The sequence below is a fragment of the Puma concolor genome, chromosome E4 (assembly GCF_028749965.1).
Source record: "Puma concolor isolate L17-30 chromosome E4, mPumCon1.1.hap2, whole genome shotgun sequence".
Lineage (NCBI taxonomy): Eukaryota > Metazoa > Chordata > Mammalia > Carnivora > Felidae > Puma > Puma concolor.
Genome location: NC_141683.1, coordinates 7495631 through 7511781, shown reverse-complemented (window position 1 = coordinate 7511781; position 16151 = coordinate 7495631). Strand labels below are relative to the sequence as shown.

The window sequence follows — 16151 nt, the reverse complement described above, 5'->3', positions numbered from 1 at the left end:
CAAAGGCAAGTAGTAACCAAAACAAAGGTGAGGTAGAAATGTTAATATCAAACAATACAGATTTTAGAGCAAAATTAATTGGGAGAGACAGTGACAGATTTATAAACAGATTTTTTTTTTCAACGTTTATTTATTTTTGGGACAGAGAGAGACAGAGCATGAACGGGGGAGGGGCAGAGAGAGAGGGAGACACAGAATTGGAAACAGGCTCCAGGCTCTGAGCCATCAGCCCAGAGCCCGACGCGGGGCTCGAACTCACGGACCGCGAGATCGTGACCTGGCTGAAGTCGGAGGCTTAACCGACTGCGCCACCCAGGCGCCCCAAAAACAGATTTTTTTTTTAATTAAAAGGTATAGTGCTAATGATCTGGTGAGCATTTAACAATATAGTTTCATAACATACAAAGCAAATACTATCTTAGTCACTGGAAGAAATTGAAAAATCCATGTTCAATTGGGAAGTATTAAAATATCTCCATCAGGAACTAATAAAGAGACATAATGAGTAAGCATGGATAAGGTTTGAATAAAAGGGATAATTATAAGAAAGATGCGTAGAACCTTGTACACCCAATAAAAAGAGCACATATATTTTTCTAAGCGTATGAGGAATATTTACTAAAACTTGACGTATACGCAACAGATTTTAACAGAATTAAAAATCAAAGACCATATTATCTCAACTGCCATGTCATCAAAGTCCATAATAAAAAATTTTACGTTAAAAATTGTACTTTTAGAAAGTAAAATGCAGTAGGGGGCACCTGGGTGGCTCAGTCGGTTGAGCATCTGACTCTTAATTTTGGCTCAGGCTATGATCTCACAGTCGTGAGATTGAGCCCTGTGTCAGGCTCTTTGCTGAGCAAGGAGCCTGCTTGGGATTCTCTCTCTCCCTCTCTCTGTACCCCTCCTCCAAACTCTCTCTTTCTCTCTCAAAATAAATAAATTTTTTGAAAAAAAGAAAAAAGAAAGAAAGTAGAATACAATAACTATAAGAACCCACACTTTTTTTTTTAGTAATCCTGGTTAAAAGGATAGTATACTTAAAAATATAAAATACTTGAACTAAATAATATATCAACATTGCATAGTGCAGCTAAAATAATATTAAAGATCAGACAATTAATGCCTTTGAGTAGAAAAAAAAACTGAGTACAATCTAGCCAAGTGTTTAAATTATAAACTAATTTTTAAAACGTACACGATAGGGGTGCCCAGGTGGTCAGTCAAGCATCTGACTCCTGATTTCAGCTCAGGTCACGATCTTGAAGTTCGTGAGTTCAAGCCCTGCGTCAGGCTCTGTGCTGACAGTGCAGAGCCTGCTTGGGATTTTCTCTCTCCCCTCTCTCTCTGCCCCTACCCCACTCGCATGCTCTCTCTCTCTCTCTCAAAATAAATAAACTTAAAAAAATAAATAAAACATACTCAATAGAACAAACATTTAAAAAATAGAAGATAGGAAACAATAAAGATACAAACACCGAGTAATAAAATAGGAAACAAAAGACATAACAAAAAACATAACAAAAATTAGTTGCTTGAGAGGCTAACAGATAGAATAAACTTCTGGAAAGAAAGGAAGAGAGGAAAAACAAAGAAACAAAGAATACCAGGGTGGAGCGGCATAAAAACACAAAGTAGAGATTTTCTAAAAATTAAGACGTGATACAAATAAACTTGGACACCTAGATGAAATGGACAACTTTCCAGAAAAATGCCAATTGCCAAAATTGACCCGAGAAGAAATAGAAGACTAAATTAAATTTGTGGCTGTTAGTAAAACTAAAATGGCAATGTAAAATATACTCTTTCAAAAAACCCGAAGTCCAAGTAGCTCTTCAAGTTTTATTTACTACATTTTTACAGAACAGATGTGGACCTCTATCTTTGTATTTATTTTTCTCTGTCTCCTGTGCTAAGAATGGTGTATTAGTCTCTGATGATTAAGGTGTTTCTATCAAACAGAAGGGTGGTTGCTGAGTTTGTTATATGGTATAAAAAAATCTATAATTTTAGCATTTCCATCATGAATTGTGGCTGTTAAGCCTTAAAAAGTATTTTCCATTGCCACGTTTGATACTTTTTGGCTTGAATTCTTTGTATTAGATCAGAATCAGTTCTCCCACTTTGCTGTTTTTGTACCTCCCTTTAGGCCTTGGTCCTTCTCTTTGTTCTTAACTTTTCTCAATAACTTTGTGTGTTCCTCGACTACAGAATATAGTTGGGTTTTACTTTGTAAGTCTAACGAGAACTTTCCTTTTAATAGGAGATTGACACCCACTCACATTTACTGATACAACTTAAATTTTTGGTCTTAACTCTGTCACGATATTGTATGATGATGTGTGTTTTGTAGCATTTTCTAGTTTTCGTTCTCTGTGAAATGTCTATTCTCTGCTCTTTAATCTATCATCTTTCTTTTCATTTTGGTATGTAGAAGGGTTTGTGTTTTTGTCCTAATGGTTACCTTTGTATGTGTACTGTTCTTGGTGCTTTCATTCCGTTTCTTTATTTCACCTGTTCCTATCTCGCTTACCAGATTTTGTGGGGATCCTTTACCACTGACCCGTTGCCTCGCCAACAGTCAGTGACCCAATTCTACTTTTCTCTTTCGTCTCCTTTCTCCCATTTCCAGTTCCATCATTTGTATAAAGAAGTTTTGCATAGCAATATGGAAAAGCCAATCGGTGAAAGAACAGATTGTTTTAAAACCGAGAATAAACTACAGGAAGAAAACAAGTGTTGCAGCCACAAGTATGAACAGAAGCTCAAATCCACGAGGCATTAGAAAGGTACAAATTAGAATGGTACGGGGTTTTTGTTTGTTTTTTGGTTTTGCCTAGCCAAAAAAAAAAAAAAAAGGGGGGGGGGCAAAAAACTAAAGCCTGGCAAATGTCGTATATTGGGGAAAGTGAGAGGAAAATGATGCTTCCGTGCATTCCCTGCTGGGGGTCCAAATTGGTCTGACCGCTTTATAGTTTTGTAGTAGAACATCTACCAATTACACTTTGTAGAATACATTGTAGAGCGACTCCTCCCTCCAGGAGACGTAGTCAGGAATATTAATTGAAGTCCTTTTGCCAGAAGCAAACACTTGGAAATGACCCGAGTGCTCAATAGTAGGTCTGCAGAGAAATGCAACTATGTACGCATATAATAAATTCTCTCCAGCAATTGTAAGAGATAAACTGGAGGTAGAGCGTGACCTCCTACTTGCTGTGTTAGTATTGATGCTTTTTAACCCTCGACAACTTCATCTTCATTTAAAAGATCAGAGTGGGGGCACCTGGGGGGCTCAGTCGGTTGAGCGTCCGACTTCATCTAGGGTCACGATCTCTCAGTTCGTGGGGTCGAGGTCCGCGTCAGGCTCTGTGCTGACAGCTCAGAGCCTGGAGCCTGCTTCGGATTCTGTGTCTCCCTCTCTCTCTGCCCCTCCCCCGCTCATGCTCTGTCTCTCTCTCTCTGTCAAAAATAAATAAACATTAAAAAAAATAAAAAAAAAAATAACAACCTGTTGACGGGGCGTACTTCTGGGCGGCAGATTTACAAATTGAGCCAGTATATCAATTAAAAAATTCATCAGAAAGAAAGAAATCGGGGCGCCTGGGTGGCGCAGCCGGTTAAGCGTCCGACTTCAGCCAGGTCACGATCTCGCGGTCCGTGAGTTCGAGCCCGGCATCAGGCTCTGGGCTGATGGCTCGGAGCCTGGAGCCTGTTTCCGATTCTGTGTCTCCCTCTCTCTCTGCCCCTCCCCCGTTCAGGCTCTGTCTCTCTCTGTCCCAAAAATAAAATTTAAAAAAAAAAACGTTGAAAAAAAATTTTTTTAAGAAAGAAAGAAATCAAGCAGCTATTATGGGCGCTCTTAGCTGCCCTTAGGGCGAAACTCAGAAGCCAGAAGAGGGGGATCAGTGGGTGGATGTCTGTTCACCATCCACAGGAGCCCAGAGGTTTCCAGATCAGAGATCCTCCCCACCAAGCGCCATCGTGGGTTACAAAAGGCATCTCGGGACACGTGGGTGGCTCAGTCAGTGAAGCATCGAACTTCAGTTCAGGTCATGATGTCACAGTTCTTGAGTTCAAGCCCCACAACAGGCTCTGCGTTGTAAGAACAGAGCCTGCTTCGGATCCTCTGGCTCCCTCTCTTCTCTGCCTCTCCCCTGCACATTCTCTGTCTCTCAAAAATAAATAAATGTTTTTTAAAAATTAAAAAAAAAGGCATCTCAATAAATGTGTTATCAATAATAGTTACACAGGAGCACCTGGGTGGCTCAAACCATTGAGTGTCAGACTCTTGATTTTGGCTTAAGTCAGGATCCCGGGGTCACGGAATCCAGCCCTGAAGAGGGCTCTGTGCTGAGTGTGGAGTCTGCTTAAGATGCTCTCTCTCTCTCTCTCTCTCTCTCTTTTTCCCTCCACCCCTCTCCTTCATTCACCCATTCTCTTTCGAAAATAAAAAGAAGATGCGTCTCTAAAAAATAATAGTCATAATAGTTCAATAGCCAGATGCATGGTTTAGTTAAGAAAATGAATCACGGCCGTTCTGTGGGGTGGGCGGGAAAACTTTCCATTATCCCCACTACTTCCGGTTCCGTAGCCAATTCCTGCCTCTGAAGTACCTAGCGCTTTGCGGTCTGTGCCTCTGTGGCATCCTGCAAAACACACGGATACCTTTTGGAGTTCTCTGAATTCTACTCCCTGCTTCTTTAGTAACCACTCCTAACCGCCCCTCTCGGCCTTTTACAAAGACATCGAAACCGCTCCGAATGTGACCCCCTGTTTCCCTCTCCCTGTGGTATTATATAGCTTTATATATTTTTCATACGTTTACTATCATTTTGAGGGATGTGCAGGCGGGAGAGGAGAAGAGCATTGTTTTATTTGTTTTACAAAGAACTCCAAACTTATTTTACGAGTGTAATGGTTAATTTTATGTGTCAACTTGACCTGGTCACAGGGCACCCAGATATTTGAGGAAACATGATTCTAGGTGTCTCTGCAGGGTGGTTTTGGAAGAGATTAACATCTGTTTTTTGTTTTTTTAATTTTTTTTAATCTTTATTTTTGAGAGAGAGACAGCGCGTGAGCAGGGGAGGAGCAAAGAGAGGGAGACACAGCATCGGAAGCAGGCTCCAGGCTCCGAGCTGGCAGCACAGAGCCCGACATGGGGCTCGAACCCACGAACTGTGAGATCGTGACCTGAGCCAAAGTTGGATGCTTAACTGACTGAGCCACCCAGTCGCCCCCGAAGAGATTAACATTTGAACCAGCCAACCTGTTTGGCCTCCCCAGTGTGGGTGGGTCTCATCCCTAAGGACACGAGAATTCATTCTCTCTGCCTATCTTCGCTGGGCCCTGGGTCTTCTCCACGTCTTCAGATTTGGACTCAGACTGGAAGTCTAGCACAGGTTCTCCTTCTCAGGCCTTTGCACTAGGACTGTATGTCACTGGGTCTCCTGGGCCTAAAGCTTGAGGAGGGCAGGTCTTGGGATGTCTCAGCCTTCGTAATCACATAAGCCAATTCCTTGCAATAACATACGTGTATATTTATATATGTGTATATATGCCCATGTTTCTCTGCAGAACCCTGAGTAATACAATGAGCAGGCTCAGTTGCACGCGCTCAGGCTATGCCATCCTTACGGAGTTTTAGAAACAAAAAGGGACTGACTTCTTATTTATTTCTATTGCATTTTTGCATCTTTTTGTGTTTTGGGTTCCGGCCCACCTTTTAGTATGACTGAGACCATTTTGATTCTTGAATACCCCACCCGTTAGTCACATGAGTTCCGGATCGGCCAGAAACCTGCTTTGATCTTCAGCCCTGGCTAAGACATCACCCTCCATTGCTCTACATCGCTTGTTTTTCGTATTATGCTCTCCTCGAGGATCCTTAAATAGCAAGCGGTAACTTAAGCTCTTGCCCCAAAGAGTCTCCTCTGCTAGTCTAGATACGCCCAACCTGAGACTCAAGGTCAACAACACTGTTCGTAATCTCTACGAACACTGCGTTCCATCGTGCGCATGAGTTGACCTGCAGGTGTTTGCGCAGCCAGGAAATGGCAGAATCTGGACAGTTGCATTTAGCGGAAGCAATATCTGTAAATGTCGACATGCCTGATGTTGTGCTAAGTGCTGGGGTTACAAAGGTGAAGGTGACAGGGTTCCTCGCTAATAAATATATGGTGTAGAGCTGTGGTCCTCAAGCCTTTTTGATTACAAAGTATAGTCAGAAACACAGCTCATCTAACGACCTTGTTCATACACCCACATTGATAATTAAAGCAAAAATTTCAGGAAACAATGTTTAAGTTTCTTCATGCAATGTACTTGCAGATGTGTCTGCTATAATCTATTTAATTTAGAACGTTAGATCACAATACGCTTATGTTGATTTTACAAGCCAACAATGGGCCCTGACCAACAGTGTAAAACAAATGATTTCAGACAACAGGGAACACTGTGAGAATCATCTTGAGCTCTAAATGTAGAGCTTTTCTTCCAGATGCTAATGGTGATGTTTATTTTTAGCTTGGACGCCTGCCCACCCCTCAGGGCATTGTGTTCATTTATCAACCCCCTGGGTCCTGACAGGACGAAACACAAGTAAGGTAACTTTTAGTGGAAATAATCCTGGAGTGAAAGGAGGCAGGGAAAGGTTGAAGGGCAAGGGAAGGCAGCCGGGCTCGGCCGGGTAGTGGGGGCTGGGTCCACGGAATTACCTGAAGACGTTATCAAAGTAAAGAACAATCAGAAGACCAACTACAGAATCAGGGGGACTTGGGGGTAACACCTGGTGGATAGAACGGTGTGGGGTGTTTTATCTCTTATGTCACTAAGCTCGAGGCTCATTTCTTCCCGCACATCTTGTCTGGCTGCCCTGGAGAGCTTGCACATCTTGGTCGTTCCTCCATGGCTCGCTTACGTTGCATTGATGTGATGTTTTGGGGTCTCGAGAGCAGGGGGGTGCCTTTCTTTGAACCCCTAGCATCCCGCTAAGCGCCTGGCAGCCTGGCACACGGAGATACTCAGGACGCGTCCTCTGGGCTTTTCGAAGTCTTGCCTTCTGCACCGTGACGCGGAGTTGGGGGAACTGCTCTCCAGGGCCCTTGCAGTCTGAACAGGCTATGATTTGGGCAGATCTGGGGTGGCCCCTGGCACTCTGCTCCTCGGTGGGCTCACATTCACGTGTTAAAACCTGAATGACCAGTGCACAGGGGAGGTTCCTGCTGGAGCAGCCGGAGGCTAATGCTGCAGAGACGGGATTCCAGCCTCCTCCTCCAAAGGCTGTGCCCCAGCCAGCGATTTCCTCTGAGGTCTGGATTGGTCCAGGGAGCAGCAGAGGGCTGGCAAAGAGCCTCTATATATCCCTCGGAGGGAAAGGCAGTCCCAGACAGTTAAGGAGTTCTCAAAGACTCGCTCTGCTGTGCAGAATCTCGTGTTCAAAACAGAGACGCTGAGCCGCTTGCCACAATGTGCAAAGGACTCGCGGCTTTGCCCCATTCGTGCCTGGAAAGGTGAGAACCAAGTTATTTTGGCTTAAGAGATGGAGATACAGAGAATGTTTGCGCAGGGGTGGATATCCAGAGGCGATAGAGAGCTGTTGTTGTTTGTGCGGAAACAGGTGTGGGATTACAGATTGGGGCTCGCCTCCTCTCTGGTAACAGCACAGAGGCTTGTAAAATCTGAGCAACAGGAGACAGATAGATGCACCATGGGGTATTTCGTGCATCATTTAAGATCTCGAACTTCATTTCCTCCAAGGAGATGCCTCGTCCATAGGGTGCTTGCTCAGAGTCAGAAGTGTATGGTTAAGAGCAAGAAATACAATATCGAATCGCCTGTGTTTGAATCCCGGTCCTACTGTTTTGTGGGGTCGGGCAATTTATTTACTCTCCGTATCTCAGTTTCCTTCTCTGAAACGGAGATGCCAGTAACCTACCTCGGGGGCTGCTTATGAGGGCTGAATGAGTTACTGTATATTAAACCCTCAGCCCACTCCTTGGCACCTAGGAGAACTGTGTAAATGTTAACCTTCATTGATTAATGTGCGTGGACAGAGAGAGAGGCAGGTTTGCCAGGAGGAAGAGGGGATTTCTCATTGTGCTGTGTATCTTGATCCCACTGGATAAAATTAGCCGGAACCCTGGCGAGAAGAAGGCGGTTGGGACACAGGTTATTAATTAGCTAGCCTTCCTTTTTAGATAAATGGGAAAATACCTTTGAGGTTCTCTGGTTATCCTTAAGGTAGACAATATTCTGGAGGGAACCCTAAGCATCTGGGCCAAGTAAATAGAAGAAAACAAATATCGGACTTGTTAGAAAAGTTAACCCAACAACCCTACCTGACGCACAGAAGTAGGGATGTGTATTTTCCTCTTATTTCTTAAGCATGGATTTGATCACATTTGGTGTGAGGCTTCATTATTTAAAGGAAATAAAGTGATCTGTGTGCAACCTAACTCCATCTCTAAAGGCTCTGGCAGTGTTTGCCTAAGAAGGTTGTGTTCCATGGGCTATTTATGATTTCTCTTGTCTCTTACAAGCTCAGGTCTGACCCCTATTACTGTTTTATATCTGATTCATGATCAACCTTAATATTGAATCCCTTTTTGTATCTTTGAGTGCACAGTGACATCCTATGCTCCAGGATATAACTAATGTGCACGTGGCATACTTGAGGCTGGCCAAGGAGCAAGCATGTTTTCCTGGATTGCCTGAACCTTCTCATTCACTGGCATGTGGTAGAATCTTCGAATTGTGTCCTACTCATTCTTGTTTTTTGTGGCCCATTTCCATTGCAAATAGAGTCTGATTTCCAAGGACAATGCTGAGAGGAGTTTTTAGAGGAATGGGATTGTGCAACTGTTAGCACACGTTCGTGGAAAGAGTCTGAGACTATTGGGGCTCCTGGGTGGCTCAGCCGGTTAAGCGTCCGACTTCAGCTCAGGTCATGATCTTGCGGTCCGTGGGTTCGAGCCCCGTGTCGGGCTCTGTGCTGATAGCTCAGAGCCTGGAGCCTGTTTCAGATTCTGTGTGTGTCTCTCTCTCTCTCTGACCCGCCCCGGCTCATGCTCTGTCTCTCTCTCTCTCTCTCTCAAAAATAAATAAATGTAAAAAAAAAAAAAAAAAAAAAAAAAAAGAGCCTGAGACTATCTATTCTAAGGGAAGCATGTTGCTTGAATGAATGCATCCAAACCCATCATCTTTGCTCTCCTCTCTGTCTCTCACCTCCCTCTTCACCAGATGCCCACCCCCCCCCCCCATTTCTCTCCACATTACAAGAGGAACGTGGGTAGGTCTCAATGCTTAAAGATATCTGAAGACTCATACATAAGAAATTAGGACAACATACATGCATACAAAACTAATCTGTTTATAACGCAAAGCTCTGCTGAAGAGTGAAATTGCACCTTTCAGTTGCTTTGGAAATAAAATTCAGTTTACCGAAACCAGATTAGCGTGTTGTGATTTATCCTGGTGGAAAGAGGACCGGTGAAGGAGTTAGGAGCAGATTCAGTCTTGTCATTATCTACATTTGCACCCATGAGCAAGTTCTTTCACTGCCCCGGGATTCTATCTTCTTATTGAATCAAGGAGACTTGGATTTGCCATTCTCCAACATCCTTTTCCATTCTAACATAGTTTCAATATGTTCAAAGCACAGTTGAATTCTGTGGCTAGCAAGAGATGCAATTAAAGGGAAATTTATCAAATTGATCTCTCTCTAAACATTTGGGAGCCAAAAAGACTCAATTAATGAAAAATCATCAAGAACCGAACCCTGTGCTGAAATCATGGCTGTGGCAGAAGCAACCTGCTCATAAGAAAGCAAACTTTACTTCGTGTACCGGGAGATTTAATCCCAGAACATACTTCTTTTTTCAACGTGGAGGGAAGCATTAAACCAGAGTCAACTTTTACATAATGATAGAAGCTATTCTTTCTTTCTTTAGATCTTTAAGATCACTGCTTATTAAAACTCAAAGTTGACCTCACGTATTTTTATATATTTAACGAGACCAGTGGGGCGCCTGGGTGGCTCGGCAGGTTAAGCGTCCGGCTTTGGCTCAGGTCATGATCTCACAGTTCGTGAGTTTGAGCCCCGCATCGGGCTCCGTGCTGGCCATGCACACGTTGTTTCTGTCTCTCCCTCCCCGTCCCCTGCCCCCACTCTCTTTCTCTGTCAAAATAAATAAACTTAAAAAAAAAATTAATAAATATGGCTCTTTGGGAGAAGACAAAAATATTCTAAAATGAAAAGTGTTATGATGATTCCCAAAAAGTTGTTAGTGTAATATAAGCAGCCGGGGTGATTATTATAATTGTTCTCCCCCAGTGCTGACTAGTCCTGTCACCACGTTCACGGTTCACACCAACCCAAGAGGGGAGGAAACAAATAATGAAGACTTGGCCTCTGACAGAGAGTTTTTCCCTGGGATATGAATGAAGTGTCATGAACTCCTTACCTCTGCCAGCGTCTGCTGTAGATCTCTTTTTTTATTTCTTTTTTTATTTTTTTAATGTTTATATTTGAGAGAGAGACTGAGAGACTGAGTGCAAGCAGGGGAGGGGCAGAGAGAGAGAGGGAGACACAGAATCCAAAGCAGGCACTAGGCTCCGAGCCATCAGCACAGAGGCCCATGCGGGGCCCGAACTCACTAAACGGGAGATCATGACCTGAGCTGAAGTTAGACGCTTGACCAACTGAGCCACCTGGGCGCCCCTGATTTCTGTTTAAGGTGGTGAAAATATTTTCAATCCACAGTTCACAGGGAAGCTTCTGGTCATCTCCAGTTTGTGGGAATTTCAGGAGCTGTGCAGGGTTAATAACAAAGGTGATATTTTGGTACTTTTCGTTTATATTTATTTTTAGTACACATTCCATTTTTTCCTCCTCTTTGATTTATATGGGTCTAGGTGTGGATAATTTAGAATAGAAAGGCATCTAATAAGCAGGGCCATTAATCAACTAATCTTTTAAGGTTGTTAAGCCACGTGGAAACACCTTGCTGAGTGGGCCAAGGCTCCTGGGTCTGCAGGATTAAGTAAACCCAGCTTTTTCAAAGGCATGAACACACCCTTGGGCCAACCGTGGAGAGAACACTGTAGCAGTGAAATTGAACAAGTCATAGAACCAGTAAGAGATCACCAAAGAAGCCTACAGAGATAGGGGTGGAGCCTCCAGTTAACGTTAGGATCATGCTTTCTGCGAATAAATATGAATTTGAACCCTGTTGTAGCTCATCGTCTTGTGATATAATCGCCAATATCAATCGCCAATTGAAACACTATAATGTTAAGGAAGTAAATGAACTAAATTGTTCATAAATTTCAATAAACTAAATAGTTCAATAAAGTTGAGGGGTGGGGAATCACTAAGAATAACTTTGTTTTGATTCTTATTGATGCCACAGTATTGATCAGTTCTCTGGATTGCCTTTCAAACCTCCATACTTGCCTTAGGCGTAAGGACAGAGGACCCAGACCCTGCTCTCAAGGAAACTGCAGCCCAGTTAGGGAAAGAAACAAGAAAGCGTATGGAAATTAGCTGAGATCCACTATGAAGGAGTAACTGCACGGAGTTTCCCTGACCACCAAAAGCTCTCTGAGCCCCCCCCTCCCCCTTCCCCCCCAACCCCACAACAGCTTTCGGTGGTCAGGGAAAATTTGCAGGAAGTTGCCAGAAACGATACTTAGGCCAGGCTCATGAACTGAGTCTCAGGAAGGAGTTAGCCAGGCCTATATGGGAAGAGCCCAGAGGAAGAAGGTGTTCCAAGGCCATCTGTGGAACCTACCTGGGCAAAGTCAAGGAGGGGAGAGGGCCCAGGGAGCGTGACTGCTGTTCGGACTCCTTTGTACTCTTGGTGTTATCCTCCCGAGACAAGCACAGAGGGAACTTTGAATTTCTAATCAGTTACCCTCCTGTGCAGCATGTCCTTTTTTACTGTCTCCTGGGGACCTGTCAATTTCCCATCCCCTCCTGTCTGTGAAGATTGAAGAGATCTGCTCAGGAGGAAAGATATCCCCACCCCTTTGCCTAAAGAGTTTATTTACTAAAAAAGACAATCTGCCCTTGGCATATAGTAGGTACTTAATAAATATTTTTGTCTAGAGAACGCATGAATAAATTTACAAGTGGAGACAGACTTGCTCCCAGGGTGGCCTGGTGCTTCCTCTGCTTCCAAAGGGATCGGGAAGAACAACAGTGATATTCGGGGGCTTCCAGGGGACAGAGTGTGCATGTTCCAAAACAAAGAGGGATTTCCGGGGTGGCGGGGATGGCGGGGGGCGGGAGGGGAGGAGTAGGAGAGGGAGGAGGGAGGGGAGGAGACTCCCTCCAGCATTTCTGCAACTTCCATAGGAAAACTGTGTTAAAGAGGTGAGTGTTCTTGTTTCTAGTGAGGGTAGATGCAGCTGTTGGTGAAGCTTCTAACACCCTATGACTTCAGCTCTTTCTCGAGCAGTTACTACGCCAGCTTTTCTGATGAAAAGCTTCCTTCCCTAAAGGAGGCACCTCTTCCTCGTCTTTCGGTCAGCCTGGCCTATGTTGAAACACCAGATATCAACTCAAAACACGCTTGGATCCCAGAACCTTCAGTGTGGAAGGATCCTTGAAAGGTCATCTAATTTTTCCGGGGCACCTGGGTGGCTCAGCTGGTTAAGCATCCAACATCAGCTCAGGTCATGATCTCACAGTTTGTGGGTTCGAGCCCCGTATTGGGGTCTCTGCTGACAGCTCGGAGCCTGGAGCCTGCTTCGGGTTCTGTGTCTCCCTGTCTCTCTGCCCCTCTCCTGCTCATGCTCTGTCTCTCTTTCTTAAAAGTAAACAAACATTAAAAAATTTTTAAAAATTATCTAATTTTTCCTTCTTTCGCAAACACCACCCACTGTTATGGGATAGCTGATATCTAGGGATGGGGTTAATGTTTCTCCGGCTCTCTGTTCATGGCTTTTGTCTGTCCTGCTGGCCAGAAAGCAAAGGAACTAAACTTTAATTAGTTCCGTCAGAATCAATCCTTAGTAACAGGAACCAGACTCTGGCTGGAGGCCAGAAGATAGCAGGTTCCTATCTCTTTCTTTAAAGTTCCAATCAGTTCTCAGATAACATTGAGCCTGCACTGTATTTTAAAGGCTGAGTCACCCAGAGGATAAAGACAGCGAAAGCCTGTTTTTGACTGCCTGAGATTACACATTTTAGGAATGCTGAAAAAAACCCAGTCAAGTAAACCCAGAGAAGGACACAAGCTCACAGTCTGTTCCCTGCCTCCACATTAGTGGTGAGGTGGAGTAAAAAGAACACCGTGCTCGTAACTCTACCTCTGTTATTTCCTAGCTGTGTGAACTCGAGAAAGTCGCTAAACCTCTCCGAGCTTCATTTCCTCATCTGTAAATGAGGATACTCTTCTTGTTGGGGAGAGATGCTATAACCCCTATGAAAGACTTCATTGCCTTCCATCCTTCTTCCCCTCTTGGTGGGTGATCGGGAGTTAAGTCTCAATTATGGGCCAAGGCCTTTGACAAAACTTATTGACTTTCATCCTTCCTCATCGTAATCTCATCTCTTTTGTTTTAATAGTGAAGACGAATTTGTCAGTTAGTACGGTATTTTTACCATTTCATCTACAATTCCTTCAGCAGGTGTCTCCTTTAAGAACAGACCGGCTCTCCACAGAACATTAAAAGACATTAAAAACCAGGACCATACTTAAACATGAACAACTCTTGAATATCTGTAAATATCCAGTAAACATCCAAATATCCTCAACGGTCTTTGCAGTCGGGTTGTGTGAATCGGGATCAAACAAAGATCATACTTTTGTATCGCTATTACTGAATTATATTATTAGGTGGATAAGCACTAGCCATGGATCTAGTGTTCTTTCTACAATTAACCAGGCTCAGTTATGTAAAAGCACTTCTCACAGAAGCACCTAGAGACTGAGAGGCCAGCGCTTTTATCTGGTGGAGAGACATTAGCAATTGTTGGGGGGGGCTGGTGGGAATTAATGTTTTATGTTTGAGAGAGAGAGAGAGAGAGCATGAGCATGAGCAGGGGAGGGGCAGAGAGAGGGGAGGGACAGAGGATCCAAAATGGGATCCGTGCTAAAGGCAGTGAGCCCGATGTGGGGCTCGAACTCACAAACCATGAGATCGTGTCCTGAGCTGAAGTCCGACGTCAACCGACTGAGCCACCGAGGCACCCCAGAAATCCTATTTTGAAGCGATCTGACAGAGCAGGTGTGGCGAGGTGGGGTGCACGGTTCACAAACAACGTTGACGTGAGGGGTTTGTGTCCGGCGCCCTTTCGCCCACCCTTCCTGTCCCTTCACGGACTGCAGAAACCTTGTCACAGAGCCTGCCGGGCTCAGATCATGTTAACTAAGCGCCTACTGCACGCAGCACACCATGCCAAGACCTGGAAGCTAGATCTTTTTTCTACTCTTTTACTTGTCAGTTGCAGGGGGTGGGGGGCGGGGTGAGGAGCCCTCTCCCCCATGGGCTGCTCCAGTAGCTCACGTGCAGTTGCCTCAAGACGGAACAGATACCCCTAAATCTCCCCCCAAGCACGGATGACACATAAACCCCAGGCTCACACGTTGGGATGGATTGAGAGACCCTTACCTCACTCCTTAGTCATAGGAGTCATAGGAATAGGCTTCCTGTCTTTTACTTCTCTTTTTCTTGCAATTATTTGTGGAACACAAGAATCTTTAGATGCACGTGCAAAAGGCTCTACACCTCCCGGAGAGGGTACCGGGTGGGGAATACAGGGGTCCTGAGCTGTAACCTTCACTTCTAATAAGTAGCAGAGGGTGAGTTGTGAGTCAGGTGCCTCTTGGAATGGTGATGAGGCAATTAACACAACCCTCTTCCTTTCTTCCAGCTTTATCACTTTGTTGTGCTTAATTTGGACACCATGTATTTTGAGGAAAGAGTGTACTTTTATTCTAATTTTGCATCTCCTCCCAAGTCCTGCAGGAAGGCCAGGGAAGTAACTTCGGGATGTAGCTTGAAAGCAGCAATCAATTAAAATGTGCAGTTTTCTTCCACCCACTTTGGATCTCAATGGACTAAATTAAGAACCCCATATTTCTTAAAAATACTCGTGACACATCCAGAATAAACTTTCGGTTTGTGAAAAATCTGTATTTATGTGCAGTGGAATGTGATTCTTTTATTTTGGTGAATTCCATGAAAGGAAAAGATGGTTTCAGTCTCTTGTCAGATCCAGGGGTAATGTAGGTTCAAAGGTCGTGGATTCTAACAGTCTGTGATTTCGGTACTTTGTTTACAGCTAACCTAAGGAGTGCAAGCTCCCGGAGGGCAGGGAGGGGAATGCGATATGAAGTCACAGACCCACCTGGCCTCGGGGGTGTGGTTCCGTCGATTGCTTTCACACAGTGTCACGTTTTTCGCCAGTCGGTGGAAAGAGTGGCCCTGCCCACGCCCTTCCAAATGCCGCCCGGAGCAAGGCTCATCCTTTGCCTTAACAGTGAACTAGTTTCCATCCTTGAGGCTAGAACGAGAAGGGTTGAATCGGGATTTCTAGGCCTTCGTATCTGTAACCAGTTCTCATCTACCAGCCGAGTAGATCCTGGCGTCCTCACAGTTCTTGGGGACTGCTTTGGACCCCAAGAATCCATGCCAGGCATACAGTGCACGATGGCTGCAATTTCTGCCTCCATGAGGACATACAGCTTGCCTCTACCCCAAGCATTAGAAATTGGGTCTGTCCTGGAAAATCTGAAGGTGCAGTCAACCTAATCATAGGATGCCTGTGTCATCAGCACAGCTGATGCACATGGGACTGGGTTTATTGGCTCTGACCAGAGGGCTCCTGGTGAAAGCTCAGACAGGCTGTTTCTTTGCAAAGCATTCTATCCAGTTCCCAGGTCAGGATAAAAGAACTTGGCCTGACATTCTTTTTTTTCTCCTTCAACAAGGAAATAGTGCAGGGTTGAAAGGATTCAGCCAAGCAGTCTCTAAATGCTTTGGGCAGTCAACATCTGACCATCCCAATGGCCCCCTGAATAGTAAAAGAGGCCAAGGCCATCGGTCTATATTCTACCCGTTCTTCTCTCTCCTATCGGACTGCTTCCCGGGACACTTCTCAAATGACACCTAGCCCGTCTGGACAGAATCTCACTCAG

At 44.5% G+C, this 16151-nt stretch overlaps 1 protein-coding gene across 1 annotated transcript in view; it reads left to right on the top strand.

Annotated features, from left to right (window-relative positions):
* Positions 1–7360: 7360 nt before the first annotated feature.
* Positions 7361–16151, top strand: part of RGS5 (regulator of G protein signaling 5) — a 52603-nt gene continuing 43812 nt past the window's right edge. The window contains exon 1 of the mRNA XM_086694337.1: positions 7361–7514. Coding sequence (XP_086550463.1) covers positions 7471–7514 — 44 coding nt within the window. The 5' untranslated portion in view covers positions 7361–7470. The remainder of the gene's footprint in view (positions 7515–16151) is intronic.